Source organism: Camarhynchus parvulus, unplaced genomic scaffold (genome assembly GCF_901933205.1).
Source record: "Camarhynchus parvulus unplaced genomic scaffold, STF_HiC, whole genome shotgun sequence".
NCBI classification, from domain to species: domain Eukaryota; kingdom Metazoa; phylum Chordata; class Aves; order Passeriformes; family Thraupidae; genus Camarhynchus; species Camarhynchus parvulus.
In genome coordinates, this window is record NW_022147737.1 from 20,508 (window position 1) to 33,751 (window position 13,244).

At 46.6% G+C, this 13,244-nt stretch overlaps 3 protein-coding genes across 3 annotated transcripts; 2 read left to right on the forward strand and 1 right to left on the reverse strand.

Annotated features, from left to right (window-relative positions):
- Positions 1-269: 269 nt before the first annotated feature.
- On the forward strand, positions 270-6,960 carry ZNRD1 (zinc ribbon domain containing 1). The gene is made up of 5 exons (XM_030969592.1): positions 270-390; positions 2,373-2,499; positions 4,481-4,575; positions 5,678-5,787; positions 6,817-6,960. Exons 2-5 carry the CDS (start codon positions 2,373-2,375, stop codon positions 6,839-6,841), a joined length of 357 nt encoding a protein of 118 aa, XP_030825452.1. The 5' UTR covers positions 270-390; the 3' UTR covers positions 6,842-6,960.
- A 153-nt stretch (positions 6,961-7,113) lies between these two features.
- Positions 7,114-10,283, forward strand: PPP1R11 (protein phosphatase 1 regulatory inhibitor subunit 11). The gene is made up of 4 exons (XM_030969586.1): positions 7,114-7,513; positions 7,740-7,848; positions 9,326-9,431; positions 10,256-10,283. The coding sequence occupies exons 1-4, from the start codon at positions 7,442-7,444 to the stop codon at positions 10,281-10,283; spliced, it is 315 nt and encodes a 104-aa protein (XP_030825446.1). The 5' UTR covers positions 7,114-7,441.
- A 656-nt stretch (positions 10,284-10,939) lies between these two features.
- LOC115915877 (RING finger protein 39-like) lies at positions 10,940-13,212 on the reverse strand. The gene is made up of 2 exons (XM_030969587.1): positions 12,736-13,212; positions 10,940-11,030 (listed from the first exon to the last, which is right to left on the reverse strand). The coding sequence occupies exons 1-2, from the start codon at positions 13,137-13,139 to the stop codon at positions 10,940-10,942; spliced, it is 495 nt and encodes a 164-aa protein (XP_030825447.1). The 5' UTR covers positions 13,140-13,212.
- Between the last annotated feature and the right edge of the window lie 32 nt (positions 13,213-13,244).

A 13,244-nucleotide genomic window follows, 5' to 3' on the forward strand; every position in this document is an offset into this window, starting at 1 on the left:
CCTACCAAACCCGCGTTGTGGCCAATCAGAGCGCTCCAAGACGGCTGGTCTATGTAAATAAGGCGGCGCGCCACGCCCTCATACAGGAAACCACGCCTACTTCTCAAGCCACGCCCATTTTAAGCAATTTTAAAGCCACGTCCTCACTTTAAGCATTTAAGCCACGCCCCTTTATTTGAAACCACGCCCATTTCGTTACACCACGCCCTTCTTTTCAGCCACGCCTCCCCTGCGTAAATAACTCATGAATGAATTAATTAAGGGTTAATTAAACGCTCCCCGGAGAGCCCTGAGGGCGGCTTCCGGTTGGCGGAGGGAGCGGAAGTGACGTCAGGGAAGGGGCGGGGCCCGCGGAGTTTCCCGCGCGCGCTGAGGCGGCTCCGGGAGGAGGTGGGGGAGGGGCGGGTTTGGGGGAATTTTGGGGAATTTTGGGGAATTTTGGGGAATTTGGAGAAAATTTGGGGAAATTTTGGGGGGTGAGGGGTAAGGGGGGTTGGAGGGGCGGATTTGGGGCGAATTTTGGGAGTTTTGGGGGAAAATTTGGGAATTTTGGGGGAATTTTTGGGAGATTTTCTGGGGACAATTTGGGGATTTTTTGGGCGGCGGAATTTTTGGGAGATTTTGGGGGAAAATTTAGGATTTTTTAGGAGAATTCCGAAATCATTTTCGGGGCCAATTTGGGATTTTTTGAGAGATTTTTTTGGGGAAAAATTCGGGAATTTTGAAGGATTTCGTGTTGGGGGAACTGAGGCAGTTCTGGGGTGAATTTGAGGTAAAATTCGGGGCTTTCTTGGATTTTGGGGGGAATTTCGAATTTTTGGGGTAAATTCTGGAACTTTTGGGGGATATTTTGTTTAAATTTCGTATTTTTTCAGGGCGATTTTGGGGTAAATTTTGAGATTTTTGGTTTTTTGGGGGGGTTTTTTTGGGGTTATCTTGTGGTCATTTTGGGGACAATTTTGTGACTTTTTTGGGGTATTTTTGTGTTATTTTTGGGGCACTTTTGTGTTATTTTTGGGGTTATTTTCTGTTATTTTTGGGGTTATTTTTGGGGTTATTTTGGCGTTATTTTGTGTGATTTTTGTGGTTATTTTTGGGGTATTTTTTTGTTATTTTGGGGTCATTTTTGGGATATTTTTGGGTTTATTTTGAGGTTTATTTTGAGTTATTTTTGGGGTATTTTTGGGGTTATTTTGAGTTATTTTTGGGCTTATTTTTGTGTTAATTTTGGAGTTATATTCTGTTATTTTTGGGTTATTTTTGGGGTTATGTTGTGTGATTTTGGGGGTTATTTTTTTGGGTTTTTTGTGTTATATTTGGGGTATTTTAGTGTTGTTTTTGGGGTTATTTTGTGTGATTTTTGAGATATTTTGGGGGTTATTTTTTTGTTATTTTTTGGGTTATTTTGGGGGTATTTTAGTGTTGTTTTGGGGGTTATTTTTGGGGTTATTTTGGTGTTATTTTTGTGTGATTTTTGGGATATTTTTGGGGTATTTTTGGGGTTATTTTTAGGGTTATTTTGTGTTATTTTTGCTGTTATATTCTGGGGTTTTTTGGGTTATTTTTGGGATTATTTTGGGGGTATTTTAGTGTTGTTTTGGGGGTTATTTTGGTGTTATTTTTGTGTGATTTTTGGGTTATTTTTGGGTTTCTTTTGTGTGATTTTTGTGTGATTTTTGTGTGATTTTTGGGGTATTTTTGGGTGATTTTTGGGTGATTTTTGGGTTTATTTTGGGTGATTTTGTGTTTATTTTGTGTGATTTTTGGGGTATTTTTGGGTTTATTTTGGTGTTATATTTGTGTGATTTTGGGGTTATTTTTGGGTGATTTTTGGGGTATTTTTGGGATATTTTTGGGTTTATTTTGGGTGATTTTTGGGTTTATTTTGGGTTTATTTTGGGTGATTTTTGGGTTTATTTTGGTGTTATTTTGGTGTTATTTTTGGGTGATTTTTGGGTGATTTTTCGGTGATTTTTGGGTGATTTTTGGGTTTATTTTGGTGTTATTTTTGGGTGATTTTTCGGTGATTTTTCGGTGATTTTTGGGTGATTTTTGGGTGATTTTTGGGTTTATTTTGGGTTTATTTTGGTGTTATTTTTGGGTGATTTTTGGGTGATTTTTGTGTTATTTTTGGGTGATTTTCGGGTGATTTTTGGGTGATTTTTGGGTGATTTTTGTGTTATTTTTGGGTGATTTTTGGGTGATTTTTGGGTTTATTTTGGTGTTATTTTTGGGTGATTTTTGGGTGATTTTTGGGTTTATTTTGGTGTTATTTTTGGGTGATTTTTGGGTTTATTTTGGGTGATTTTTCGGTGATTTTTGGGTGATTTTTGGGTGATTTTTGGGTGATTGTTGCTCTGTTCTGCCCCCAGATGGACGCCCCGTCGCGGTTCCTGTCCCGCCCGGATTTCTGCCCCGACTGCGGCTCCGTGCTGCCCCGGCCCGGCCCCCCCAGCGCCCTGCGCTGCCCCCGCTGCTCCTTCCGCCTCCCCTGCTCAGGTTTGGGGAGAAAAATCCCAAAAAATCCGAAACATCAAAAAAAACCCCGAGAAAATCCGTCAGTCCTGTGGAAATCTAAAAAATCCCATTGAAATCCCATTGAAATCCCATGAAAATCCAGATAAAAATCCCCATTAAAATCCCCATAAAATCCCCATAAAATCCCCACTAAAATCCAGTTAAAATCCCGTTAAACTCCCACTAAAGTTTCACTAAAAATCCCGTTAAAATCCCATTAAAATCCCCATTAAAATCCGATTAAAATCCCATTAAAAAATCCCATTAAATTCCCATTAAATCCCCATTAAACTCCCACTAAAACTTCCATGAAAATCCCATTAAAAATCCCCCTAAAAATCCAGTTAAAATCCCATTAAACTCCCACTAAAAATCCCATTAAATTCCCATTAAATTCCCAATAAAATCCCAATAAAATCCCATCAAACCCGGCCCCCGCTGCTCCTTCCGCCTCCCCTGCTCAGGTTTGGGGGAGAAAAAACCCAAAAAACCCGAAACATCAAAAAAAACCCCGAGAAAATCCGTCAGTCCTGTGGAAATCTGCAAAATCCCATAAAAATCTTATTTAAAACCCAGTAAAATCCCATAAAAATCCCCATTAAAAATTCCATTAAAATTCCGTAAAAATCTAGTTAAAATCCCATTAAAAATCCCATTAAAATCCCCATAAAAATCCGATTAAAATCCCGTAAAAAATCCCCATTAAAATCCCCATTAAACTCCCACTAAAGTTTCACTAAAAATCCCATGAAAATCCCATTAAAATTGCACTGAAATACCATAAAAATCCCCATTAAAAATCCCATTAAAAATTGCATTAAAATTCCATAAAAATCCGTTTAAAATCCCATAAAATCCCCACTAAAATCCAGTTAAAATCCCATTAAAATCCGATTAAACTCCCACTAAAAATCCCATTAAAATCCCACTAAAATCCCATAAAAATCCCGTTCAAAAACCCAAAAACCCAAATCCAGAAAAAATCCCCAAAATTCCCATTTTGCCCTAAAATTCCCCTTTCCCCCAAAATTCCCATTTTCCCCATTTTTTCCTGTTTTTTTCCCATTTTTTCCCCAAATCCCCATTTCCCCCATTATTTTCCCCCCATTTCCCCAATCTTTTCCCCTCAAATTCCCAATTTTCCCTTTATTTTCCCCCAAATATTCTCTTTTTTTCCCCATTTTTCCCCTTTTTTTGCCCCATTTTCCCCCCAAATTCCCCTTTTTTCCCCGTTTTTTTCCCATTTTTTCCCCCACTCCCCCTTTTCCCCACATTATCCCCAAATTTCCCATTTTCCCCAATCTTTTCCCCTAAAACTCCCAATTTCCCTTTATTTTCCCCAAATATTCTCATTTTTTTTCCCACAAAACTCCATTTTCCCGCCTTTTTTCCTCCATTTTTGCCCCAAAATTCCCTTTTTTTCCCATTTTTTTCCCCGTTTTTTTCCCGTTTTTTTCCCCTTTTTTTCCCCTTTTTTCCCCTTTTTTTCCCTTTTTTCCCCTTTTTTTCCCGTTTTTTTTTTCCCTTTTTTTCCCGTTTTTTTCCCCGTTTTTTTCCCGTTTTTTTTTCCCCGTTTTTTCCCCTTTTTTCCCGTTTTTTTCCCCGTTTTTTCCCGTTTTTTTCCCCTTTTTTTCCCGTTTTTTTCCCGTTTTTTTCCCGGTTTTTTTTCCCGTTTTTTCCTCTTTTTTTCCCGCTTTTTTTCCCCCTTTTTTTCCCCTTTTTTTCCCGTTTTTTTCCCCGTTTTTTTCCCGTTTTTTTCCCGTTTTTTCCCCTTTTTTCCCCGTTTTTCCCCGTTTTTTCCCCGTTTTTTTTTTTCCCGTTTTTTTTCCCGTTTTTTTCCCCCGTTTTTTTCCCCGTTTTTTCCCCTTTTTCTTTCCCCGTTTTTTTGCCCCTTTTCCCCCCGTTTTCCCCAAATTTCCCTTTTTTGTTCTTTTGCCCGAATTTGCCGTTTTTTTCCCCTCAGAGCTGCAGGGCCGCTCCGTGCGGAGCTCACTGCGCATGCGCGACCCCGGAGGGGGGAGGGGCGGCCCTGGCCCCGCCCCCCGGGAGGGACCCACGGTGAGGGGGAGGGGCCGGGGGCGGGGCCAAAAATTGGGGAAAAAACCCCAAAAATTGGGGAAAATTTAAAAAAAATTGGGAAAAAATCCCTAAAAATTTTGGGGGGAAAAAAATCCCCAAAAAAATTTGAGGGGAAAAAACCCAAAAATTGGGGAAAAATAAAAAAAAAAATTGGGGAAAAAATCCCCTAAAAATTTGGGGAAAAAAAATAAATAAAAGGGATTTTTGGCATTAATAAATGGAATTTTTGGGGGTAAATAAATGGGATTTTTAAGGATAAATAAATGGGATTTTTGGGTGAATAAATTGAATTTTTGGGGGATAAATAAGTGGAATTTTTGGGGTGAATAAGTGGAATTTTTGGATAAATGGAATTTTTAAGAATAAATAAATGGGAATTTTTGTGAGAAATAAATGGGATATTTTGGAGATAAATAAATGGGATTTTTGGGGATAAATAAATGGAATTTTTAAGGATAAATAAATGGGATTTTTGGGGATAAATAAATTGAATTTTTGGGTTAATAAATGGGATTTTTGGGATAAATAAATGGAATTTTTAAGGATAAATAAATGGGATTTTTGGGTGAATAAATGGGATTTTTGGGGTGAATAAATGGAATTTTGGGGATAAATAAATGGGATTTTTTGAAGTAAATAAATGGGATTTTTGAGTGAATAAATGGAATCTTTGGGGGATAAATAAGTGGAATTTTTGTGATAATAAATGGGATTTTTGGGGGTAAATAAATGGGATTTTTGGGTGAATAAATGGGATTTTTGGGGGTAAATAAATGGGATTTTTGGGTGAATAAATGGGATTTTTGGGGTGAATAAATGGAATTTTGGGGATAAATAAATGGAATTTTTTGAAGTAAATAAATGGGATTTTTGGGATAAATTAATGGAATTTTGGGGATAAATAAATGGAATTTTTTGGAGTAAATAAATGGGATTTTTGGGATAAATTAATGGAATTTTTGGGGATAAATAAGTGGAATTTTTGGGTAAATAAATGGGATTTTTGGGATAAATTAATGGAATTTTTGGGGATAAATAAGTGGGATTTTTGGGTAAATAAATGGGATTTTGGCTGTTGCAGGTGGACAGGGCGTGTCCCCGGTGCTCCCACCAGGGGCTGTGGTTCCACACGCGGCAGATGCGCTCGGCCGACGAGGGCCAGACCGTGTTCTACACCTGCCCCCGCTGCAGGTCAGGCACCAAATTCCCCCCAAATAATCCCAAAATAATCCCTGAAACCATCCCAAAATTACCCGAAAATATCCCTGAAATTACCCTGAAAAAAACCCCAAAATTACCCGAAAATATCCCCGAAATTACCCTGAAAAAAACCCAAAATTACCCCAAACATCCCCCTAAAGATCCCCAAAATAATCCAGAAATAACCCCCAAATATCCCCCAAAAAATATCCCCAAAACACCCCAAAATAATCCCAAAATAATCCCTGAAACCATCCCAAAATTACCCGAAAATATCCCTGAAATTACCCTGAAAAAAACCCCAAAATTACCCCAAATATCCCCCCAAACATCCCCAAAATAATCCAGAAATAACCCCCAAATATCCCCAAAAAATATCCCCAAAACACCCCAAAATTACCCCAAAATAATCCCTGAAACCATCCCAAAATTACCCGAAAATATCCCCAAAATTACCCTGAAAAAAACCCCAAAATTACCCCAAATATTCCCCCAAAGATCCCCAAAATATCCCCAAAATAATCCCCAAAATAATCCGGAAATAACCCCCAAATATCCCCAAAAAATATCCCCAAAATTACCCCAAAATAATCCCTAAAACAACCCTAAAATAACCCCAAAATATCCCAAATTTAACCCCAAAATTCCCCCCAATTAACCTGAAAAAACCCCAAAAATCATCTCAAAATATCCCCCAAATAAACCCCAAATAACCCCAAAATATCCCCTGAAATAACCCAACAGAACCCCCAAAATCCCCCCAAAAAATCGGAAATAATTCCCAAAATTACCCCAAAATATCCTGAAAATTACCCCAAAATATCCCCAAATTTAACCCCAAAAAAGCCCCAAAACTGTTTCAAAAATAACCTGAAATTAACCTCAAAATGTCCCCAAATAACCCCAAAATTCCCCCAAAATAACCCAAAAATAACCCCAAAAAGCCCCAAAATTCCCCCAAATTCCCAAATTTCCCCCAAAATTCCCGAATTTCCCCAACCCCTCCCCTTTGTCCCGCAGGTTCCAGGAGAAGGAAGATTCCTGAAATTCCCAATTTTGGGGATTTTCTGGGAGGAGGAATTTGGGGGATTTTTTAAAAAATTCTTTTTGGGATTTTGGGGGATTTTTTTGGATTTTTGGGAATTTTTTGGGGACCGTTTTTGGGTCCGTTTTTGGGATTTTTGGTGGTTTTTTGGGGGGGGGATTTTTGGAAGGAATTTTTGGGAATTTTGGGGATTTTTGGGTCCGTTTTTGCACCAGAGCAGAAATAAAAGCGACTCCCCCAAATTTAAAGCGGAATTTTGAATTTATTTTTTATTTTTTGGGGATTTTTTTGCTTTTTCCGACCCCAAAATCGCCCCCAGCCCCTTTTTCACCCCCGCGATCTCCCCCTGACCAAGATTGTCCCCTCCGCCGCTCCGTACCCGCCGCAATCACCCCGGAAGCGCCCGCGCAGGGGGAGCGGATTCGCTGCCGCACCCACCGGAAGTGGCGCCGCACACCGGAAGTGGGGGCGGCCTCGGGCGCCGCACCGGGGGCGGCGGCGAGAGCGGCCCGGCCCTTCCCAGTTCCGCCCCCGCCCCATCCCAGTAGCGGGGCCGTCCCCTCCCAGTAGCGGGGACACCCCCGGGACCCCCCCGCGGCCATGGCGGAGACCGCGGAGAGCGGCGGCGGCTGCGGCACCGCCACCGTCACCGAGAGCGGAACCGCGGAACCGGTACCGGGCCGGGGGAGGGAATGGGAGAGGGGACCGGGACTGGGAGGGACTGGGAATGGGGGATGGGAAACTGGGAGGGGTCTGTGGGGTTACTGGGAGGGGTTTGGGGGGAACTGGGAGGGACTGGGAGGGGATTTGGATCCTGGGGAGGCTCCCTGGGGACCCCGAGTGACCCCTGAGTGACCCCAGGTGACCCCTGGGTGACCCCGGTGGCCCCTCCCCCCAGGAGAACCGCAGCCTGACGCTGAAGCTGAGGAAGAGGAAGCCGGACAAGAAGGTCGAGTGGTCGAGCGACACCGTGGACAACGAGCACCTGGGCCGGCGCTCGTCCAAGTGTGAGCGGCCCCAAAACGGCCCCAAATCACCCCAAAACAGCCCTAGAGATGGCCCCAAAATTGGCCCAAAACAGCCCCAAAATATCCCCAAAATGGCCCCAAATAGATCCCAAAAATGCCCCCAAAAATCTCTAGAACGGCCCCAAAATAGATCCCAAAATCAGCCCAAAGTCGCCCCAAATGGGGCCCTAAAATGGCCCCAAAACAGCCCCAAAATATCCCCAGAGTTTGGCTAAAATATCCCCAAAGTATCCCTTAAATAGCCCCAAAATCACCCCAAAAATGGACTCAAAACAGCCCCAAAAATGGCCCCAAAATTGACCCCAAATCGCCCCAAATAGATCCCAAAATGCCCCTTAAATAGTCCCAAAAATGCTCCCAAAAATCTCTAGAACAGCCCCAAAATGGGGCCCTGAAATATCCCAAAATATCCCGAAAATAGCCCCAAAAATGGCCCCAAAAATTCCTGAATTATCCCCAAAATCCCGGCGGGACTTTCCCCAGACCGCAGCTCCAGAATGTTCCAAATATTCCACGAAATGTCCCCAAAACAGCCCCAACCACAGCCCGGAAATGGCCCCAAAATTGGCCCAAAATAAATCCCAAAATGGCCCCAAAATCTCCCAAAAATACCTCCCGGAAAATCCCCAAAATCCATCCCAAAAATGGCCCCAAAATCTCCCCAAAATGTCCTCAAAATCCCCCTGAACCTCCCGTGGCCCAAAAACCCCAAAACCGCCTCAAATTTCCCCCAAAAATCCCCAAATTTCCCCCAAATTTTCCCCCAAAATCCCCAAATTTTTCCTCCCAAAAACCCCAAAATCTCCCCCAATTTCCCTCCCAAAATCTCCCCAAATTTTCCCCCAAAACCCCAAATTTCCTCCAAAATCCCTAAACTTCCCCTAAAATCTCCCCAAATTTCCCCCCCAAAAACCTCAAAATCGCCCCAAATTCCCCCCCAATAACCCCAAATTTTTCCTCCCAAAAACCCCGAAATCTCCCCCAATTTCCCCCCAAAAATCCCCAAATTTCCCTCCAAAATTTCCCCCCCAAAAACCCCAAATCTCCCCAAATTTCCCTAAAAAACCCGAAAATCTCCCCAAATTTCCCCCCAAAATCTCCCCAAATTCCCCCCCAATAACCCCAAATTTTTCCTCCCAAAAACCCCAAAATCTCCCCCAATTTCCCTCCCAAAATCTCCCCAAAGTTTCCCCCAAAATCTCCTCAAATTCCCCCCAAAATCCCCAAATTTCCCCCAAAATCCCAAAAATCTCCCCTAAGTTTCCACCCCAAAACCCCAAATTTCCCCCCAAATATCCCCAAATTTCCCTCCAAAATTTCCCCCCAAAAACCCAAATATCTCCCCAAATTTCCCTAAAAAAACCCGCAAATCTCTCCAAATTTCCCCCAAATTTCCCCCAAATTTCCCCCAAAATCCCCAAATCTCCCCAAACCCCGAATTGTTCCCCGTTCTCAGGCTGCTGCATCTACGAGAAGCCGCGCGCGTTCGGCGAGAGCTCCTCGGAGAGCGAGGGGGACGAGGACGAGGAGGAGGAGGATGGGGATGAAGATGCCGAGGGGCGGGGCCAGGGGGAGGGGCGGGGCCAGGGGGAGGGGCGGGGCCAGGGGGAGGGGCCGTGCGGGCACCTCCATTGCATCCGGGGCCACAAACGGGGCCGGGGGCGGGGCCGGGAGGGGGAGGGGCGGGGCCAGCAGGGGGAGGGGCCGCGCGGGAGCCGCCCCTCCCCACCCCACCCCTCCCCCGCGGCCATGGAGCACTGAGGGACCCGCCCCGCCCCCACCCCAAACTGCAGCCAAAATTTGGGCGGTTTGGGGCCAAAATCCGGGAGTTTTGGGGTTAAAATTTGGGAGTTTTGGGGTTAAAATCCGGGAGTTTTGGGGTTAAAATTTGGGAGTTTTGGGGTTAAACTTTTGGGAGTTTTGGGGTTAAAATTCGGGAGTTTTGGGGTTAAAATTTGGGAGTTTTGGGGTTAAAATTCGGGAGTTTTAGTCCCCAAATCCGGGAGTTTTGGGGTTAAAATCCGGGAGTTTTGGGGTTAAAATTTGGGAGTTTTGGGGTTAAACTTTTGGGACTTTTAGGGTTAAAATTTTGGAGGGTTTGGGCCAAAATTCTGGAATTCAGGGTTCAGATTTTGGGAGTTTAAGGGTTAAAGTTCCGGGGTTTTGGAGCCAAAATTCGGGAGTTTTAGGGTTAAAATTTCAGGGGTTTGGGGCCAAAATTTGGGGGGTTGGGGTTAAAATTCTGGATTTTGGTCTCAAAATTCGGGAGTTTTGGGGTTAAATTTGGGGGCTTTTGGAGCTGAAAATTCCAGATTTTGGTCCCAACATTTGGGAGTTTTAGGGTTAAAATTCCAGGGTGGTTGGGGCCAAAATTTTGGGATTTTAGTCCCAAAATTCAGGAGTTTGAAGGTTAAATTGTCAGGGGTTTGGTCTCAAAATTTGGGGGTTTTAGGGTTAAAATTTCAGGGTTTAGGAGCAAAATTTTGCGGGTTTAGGGTTAAAATTTTGGGAGTTTTAGTCCCAAAATTTGGGAATTTTAAGGTAAAAATTTCTGGGATTTATGGCCAAAATCGGGAGTTTCAGGGTTAAAATTTCAGGGTTTTAGGGCCATAATTCTGGAGTTTTAACCCCCAAAAATTCCGGGGTTTTTTGCTCCCAAATTCTGGAGTTTAAACCCCAAAATTCCCGGAGTTTCAACGCTGAAAAATTTCAGCATTTTAACCCCAAAATTCCGGAATTTCAGCCCCAAATTTCCCCCCCCAAAAAAAATTCCAAAATTTCTCTGCCTGGGGTTGGAACCCGAACCTCCCCCCACCCAAAAAAAAATCCACACCGGGACCCCAAAAATTCACCGGGACCCCAAAAATTCACCTGGGGACCCCAAAAATTCACCGGGACCCCAAAAACGTCACTGGGACCCCAAAAATTCACCTGGAGACCCCAAACCCCGCCCCTCCCCCACCCCCTCCATCCCCTCCCCCACCCCATCGGGGCGGTTTTGGGGTCCCCTCCCCCCGCCCCCCAATTGACATTAAAGCGACGAGAGGAGGAGGAGGGGGAGGGGCGGTGTTTATTGTGGGGGAGGGGCGGCGGCGGCGGCGGGGGAGGGGTCGCGCGGGGGTGGGGGAGGGGCGGCGTCCGCTCGCAGTTGGGCCCCGAGGCTGCGGAAAGGGGAGGGGGGGGGGAAAAAAAATTAAAAAAAAATCCCAAAAATTGGTGGGGGTGGGGGAGGGGCAGAAAAAAAAACCCCAAAATTGGATTTGTCACCCCCCAAAAATGTCAAAAATGTCACCGGGCCGGGCGGGGGAGGGGCGGGGCCGCGCCCGAGGTGTCACCTGCGGGGTGGGGGAGGGGCGGGGTGGCAGCGGCACGTGAGGGGGGTGGGGACACCCCAAAAAATCCCCCCCAAAATCACCCCCAAAAAAATTCCCCCTAAAAATTTCCCAAAATCGCCCCACAAAATCCCAAAGAAATCCCCAAAATCCCCCCAAAAAATCCCCAAAATCCTCCCCAAAATCCCCCCAAAAAATCCCAAAAATCTCAAAAGAAATTCCAAATTTCGGGGTTGTCGCGTCCTCCCCTCCCCCACCCCGCGGGTTTGGGGAGGATTTGGCCCCAAATTGGCCCAAAATTCAGCCCCGCCCCCCACCCCGGGGTTGAGAGTTCCTGAATCCCACCTGACCCCCCCCGAATTCCCCTCAAAAATTCCCAAAATTTCCCCAAAAAAATCCCCAAATTTTCCCCAAATCCGCCAAATTCTCCCCGGGTCCTTCCCAGGTCCCCAAATTTCACCCCAAATCCCCAAATTTCACCCCAAATCCCCAAATTTCACCCCAAATCCCCTCCGCCATCCCCTGTCCCCTTGCGTGTCCCCAAATCCCCAAATCTCCCCCGAAAAAATCCCAAAATCGCCTCCAAACCCCTCAAAAATCCCCAAAATCAAAATTCCCCAAAATTCCCCCAAATTCCCGATTCTCACCTGCGCCTCCGGCCCGGCGCTGTCCCCGCGGTGCCACCTCCCGTGTCCCCTCCCGTGTCCCCTCCTTTGTCACTTTTGTCACCCCCTGTCCCAGCTCTGTCCCCTCCATCACGTCCCGATGTCCCCAAACCCCAAAATCCCCCCAAAAAAACCCCAAAATTCCCAAATCTCACCTGCACCTCCCGGCCAGGCGCTGTCCCCTCGGTGCCACCCCCGGTGTCACTTTTGTCCCCTCCTTTGTCACTTTTGTCACCCCCTGTGTCCCCCGCACATCCCCATGTCCCCAAACCCCAAAATCTTCCCCAAAAATTCCCCAAAAAATTCCCCAAAATTCCCCAAATCTCACCTGCACCTCCCGTTCCGGCTCCATCTCCTCGCTGTCCCCTCGGTGTCACTTTTGTCACTTTTGTCACCCTCGCTGTCCCCCGCGAGCCCCAGCGCCATCCCGTGTCCCCAAACCCCCAAATCTCTCCCAAAACCCCCAAAAATTCCCAAAAAAATTCCCAAAAATTCCCCAAATCTCACCTGCACCTCCCGGCTCGGCTCCATCTCCTCGCTGTCCCCTCGGTGCCACCTCCTTTGTCACTTTTGTCACCCCCTGTGTCCCCCGCACATCCCCATGTCCCCAAACCCCAAAATCTTCCCCAAAAATTCCCAAAAAAATTCCCCAAAACTCCCCGATTCTCACCTGCACCTCCCGTTCCGGCTCCGTCTCCTCGCTGCCCCCTCGGTGTCACTTTTGTCCCCTCCTTTGTCCCCTTTGTCACCCTCGCTGTCCCCCGCGAGCCCCAGCGCCATCCCGTGTCCCCAAACCCCCAAAAATTCCAAAACCCCCAAAAATTCCCCCAAAAATTCCCCAAAATTCCCCAAAACTCCCCGATTCTCACCTGCACCTCCCGTTCCGGCGCCGTCTCCTCGCTGTCCCCGCGGTGCCACCTCCGGTGTCGCTTTTGTCGCTTTTGTCGCCCCCGGTGTCCCCCGCGAGCCTCCGCGCGATCCGCGCCTCCACCGCCAGCGCCACCGCGGTGCGGACGCGTCCGGGAGCGCAGGGACGGCGACACTGGGGACAGCGGGGCCAGGCCTGGGGACAGCCCGGGGACACCGCCGGGGACAGCGGGGACACCCCCGGGGACACCCCCGGGGACAGCGGGGGCAGGAGGCAGCGGCGGCAGCAGCGGTGCTCGCACGGCAGCAGCACCGGGTCCTGCAGGGGACGGCGACAAAGGGGACACGAGGTGGCCGCGGCCAGCAGGGCCAGGGGACCGCGCTGGGGGGGCACGGACGGGGACATCGAGGGGACAGGAGGGGACAGAGATGGGGACAGGAGAGACAGAGATGGGACAGAGATGGGGACAGAGTTGGGGACAGAGTTGGGGACAGAGATGGGGACAGGAGG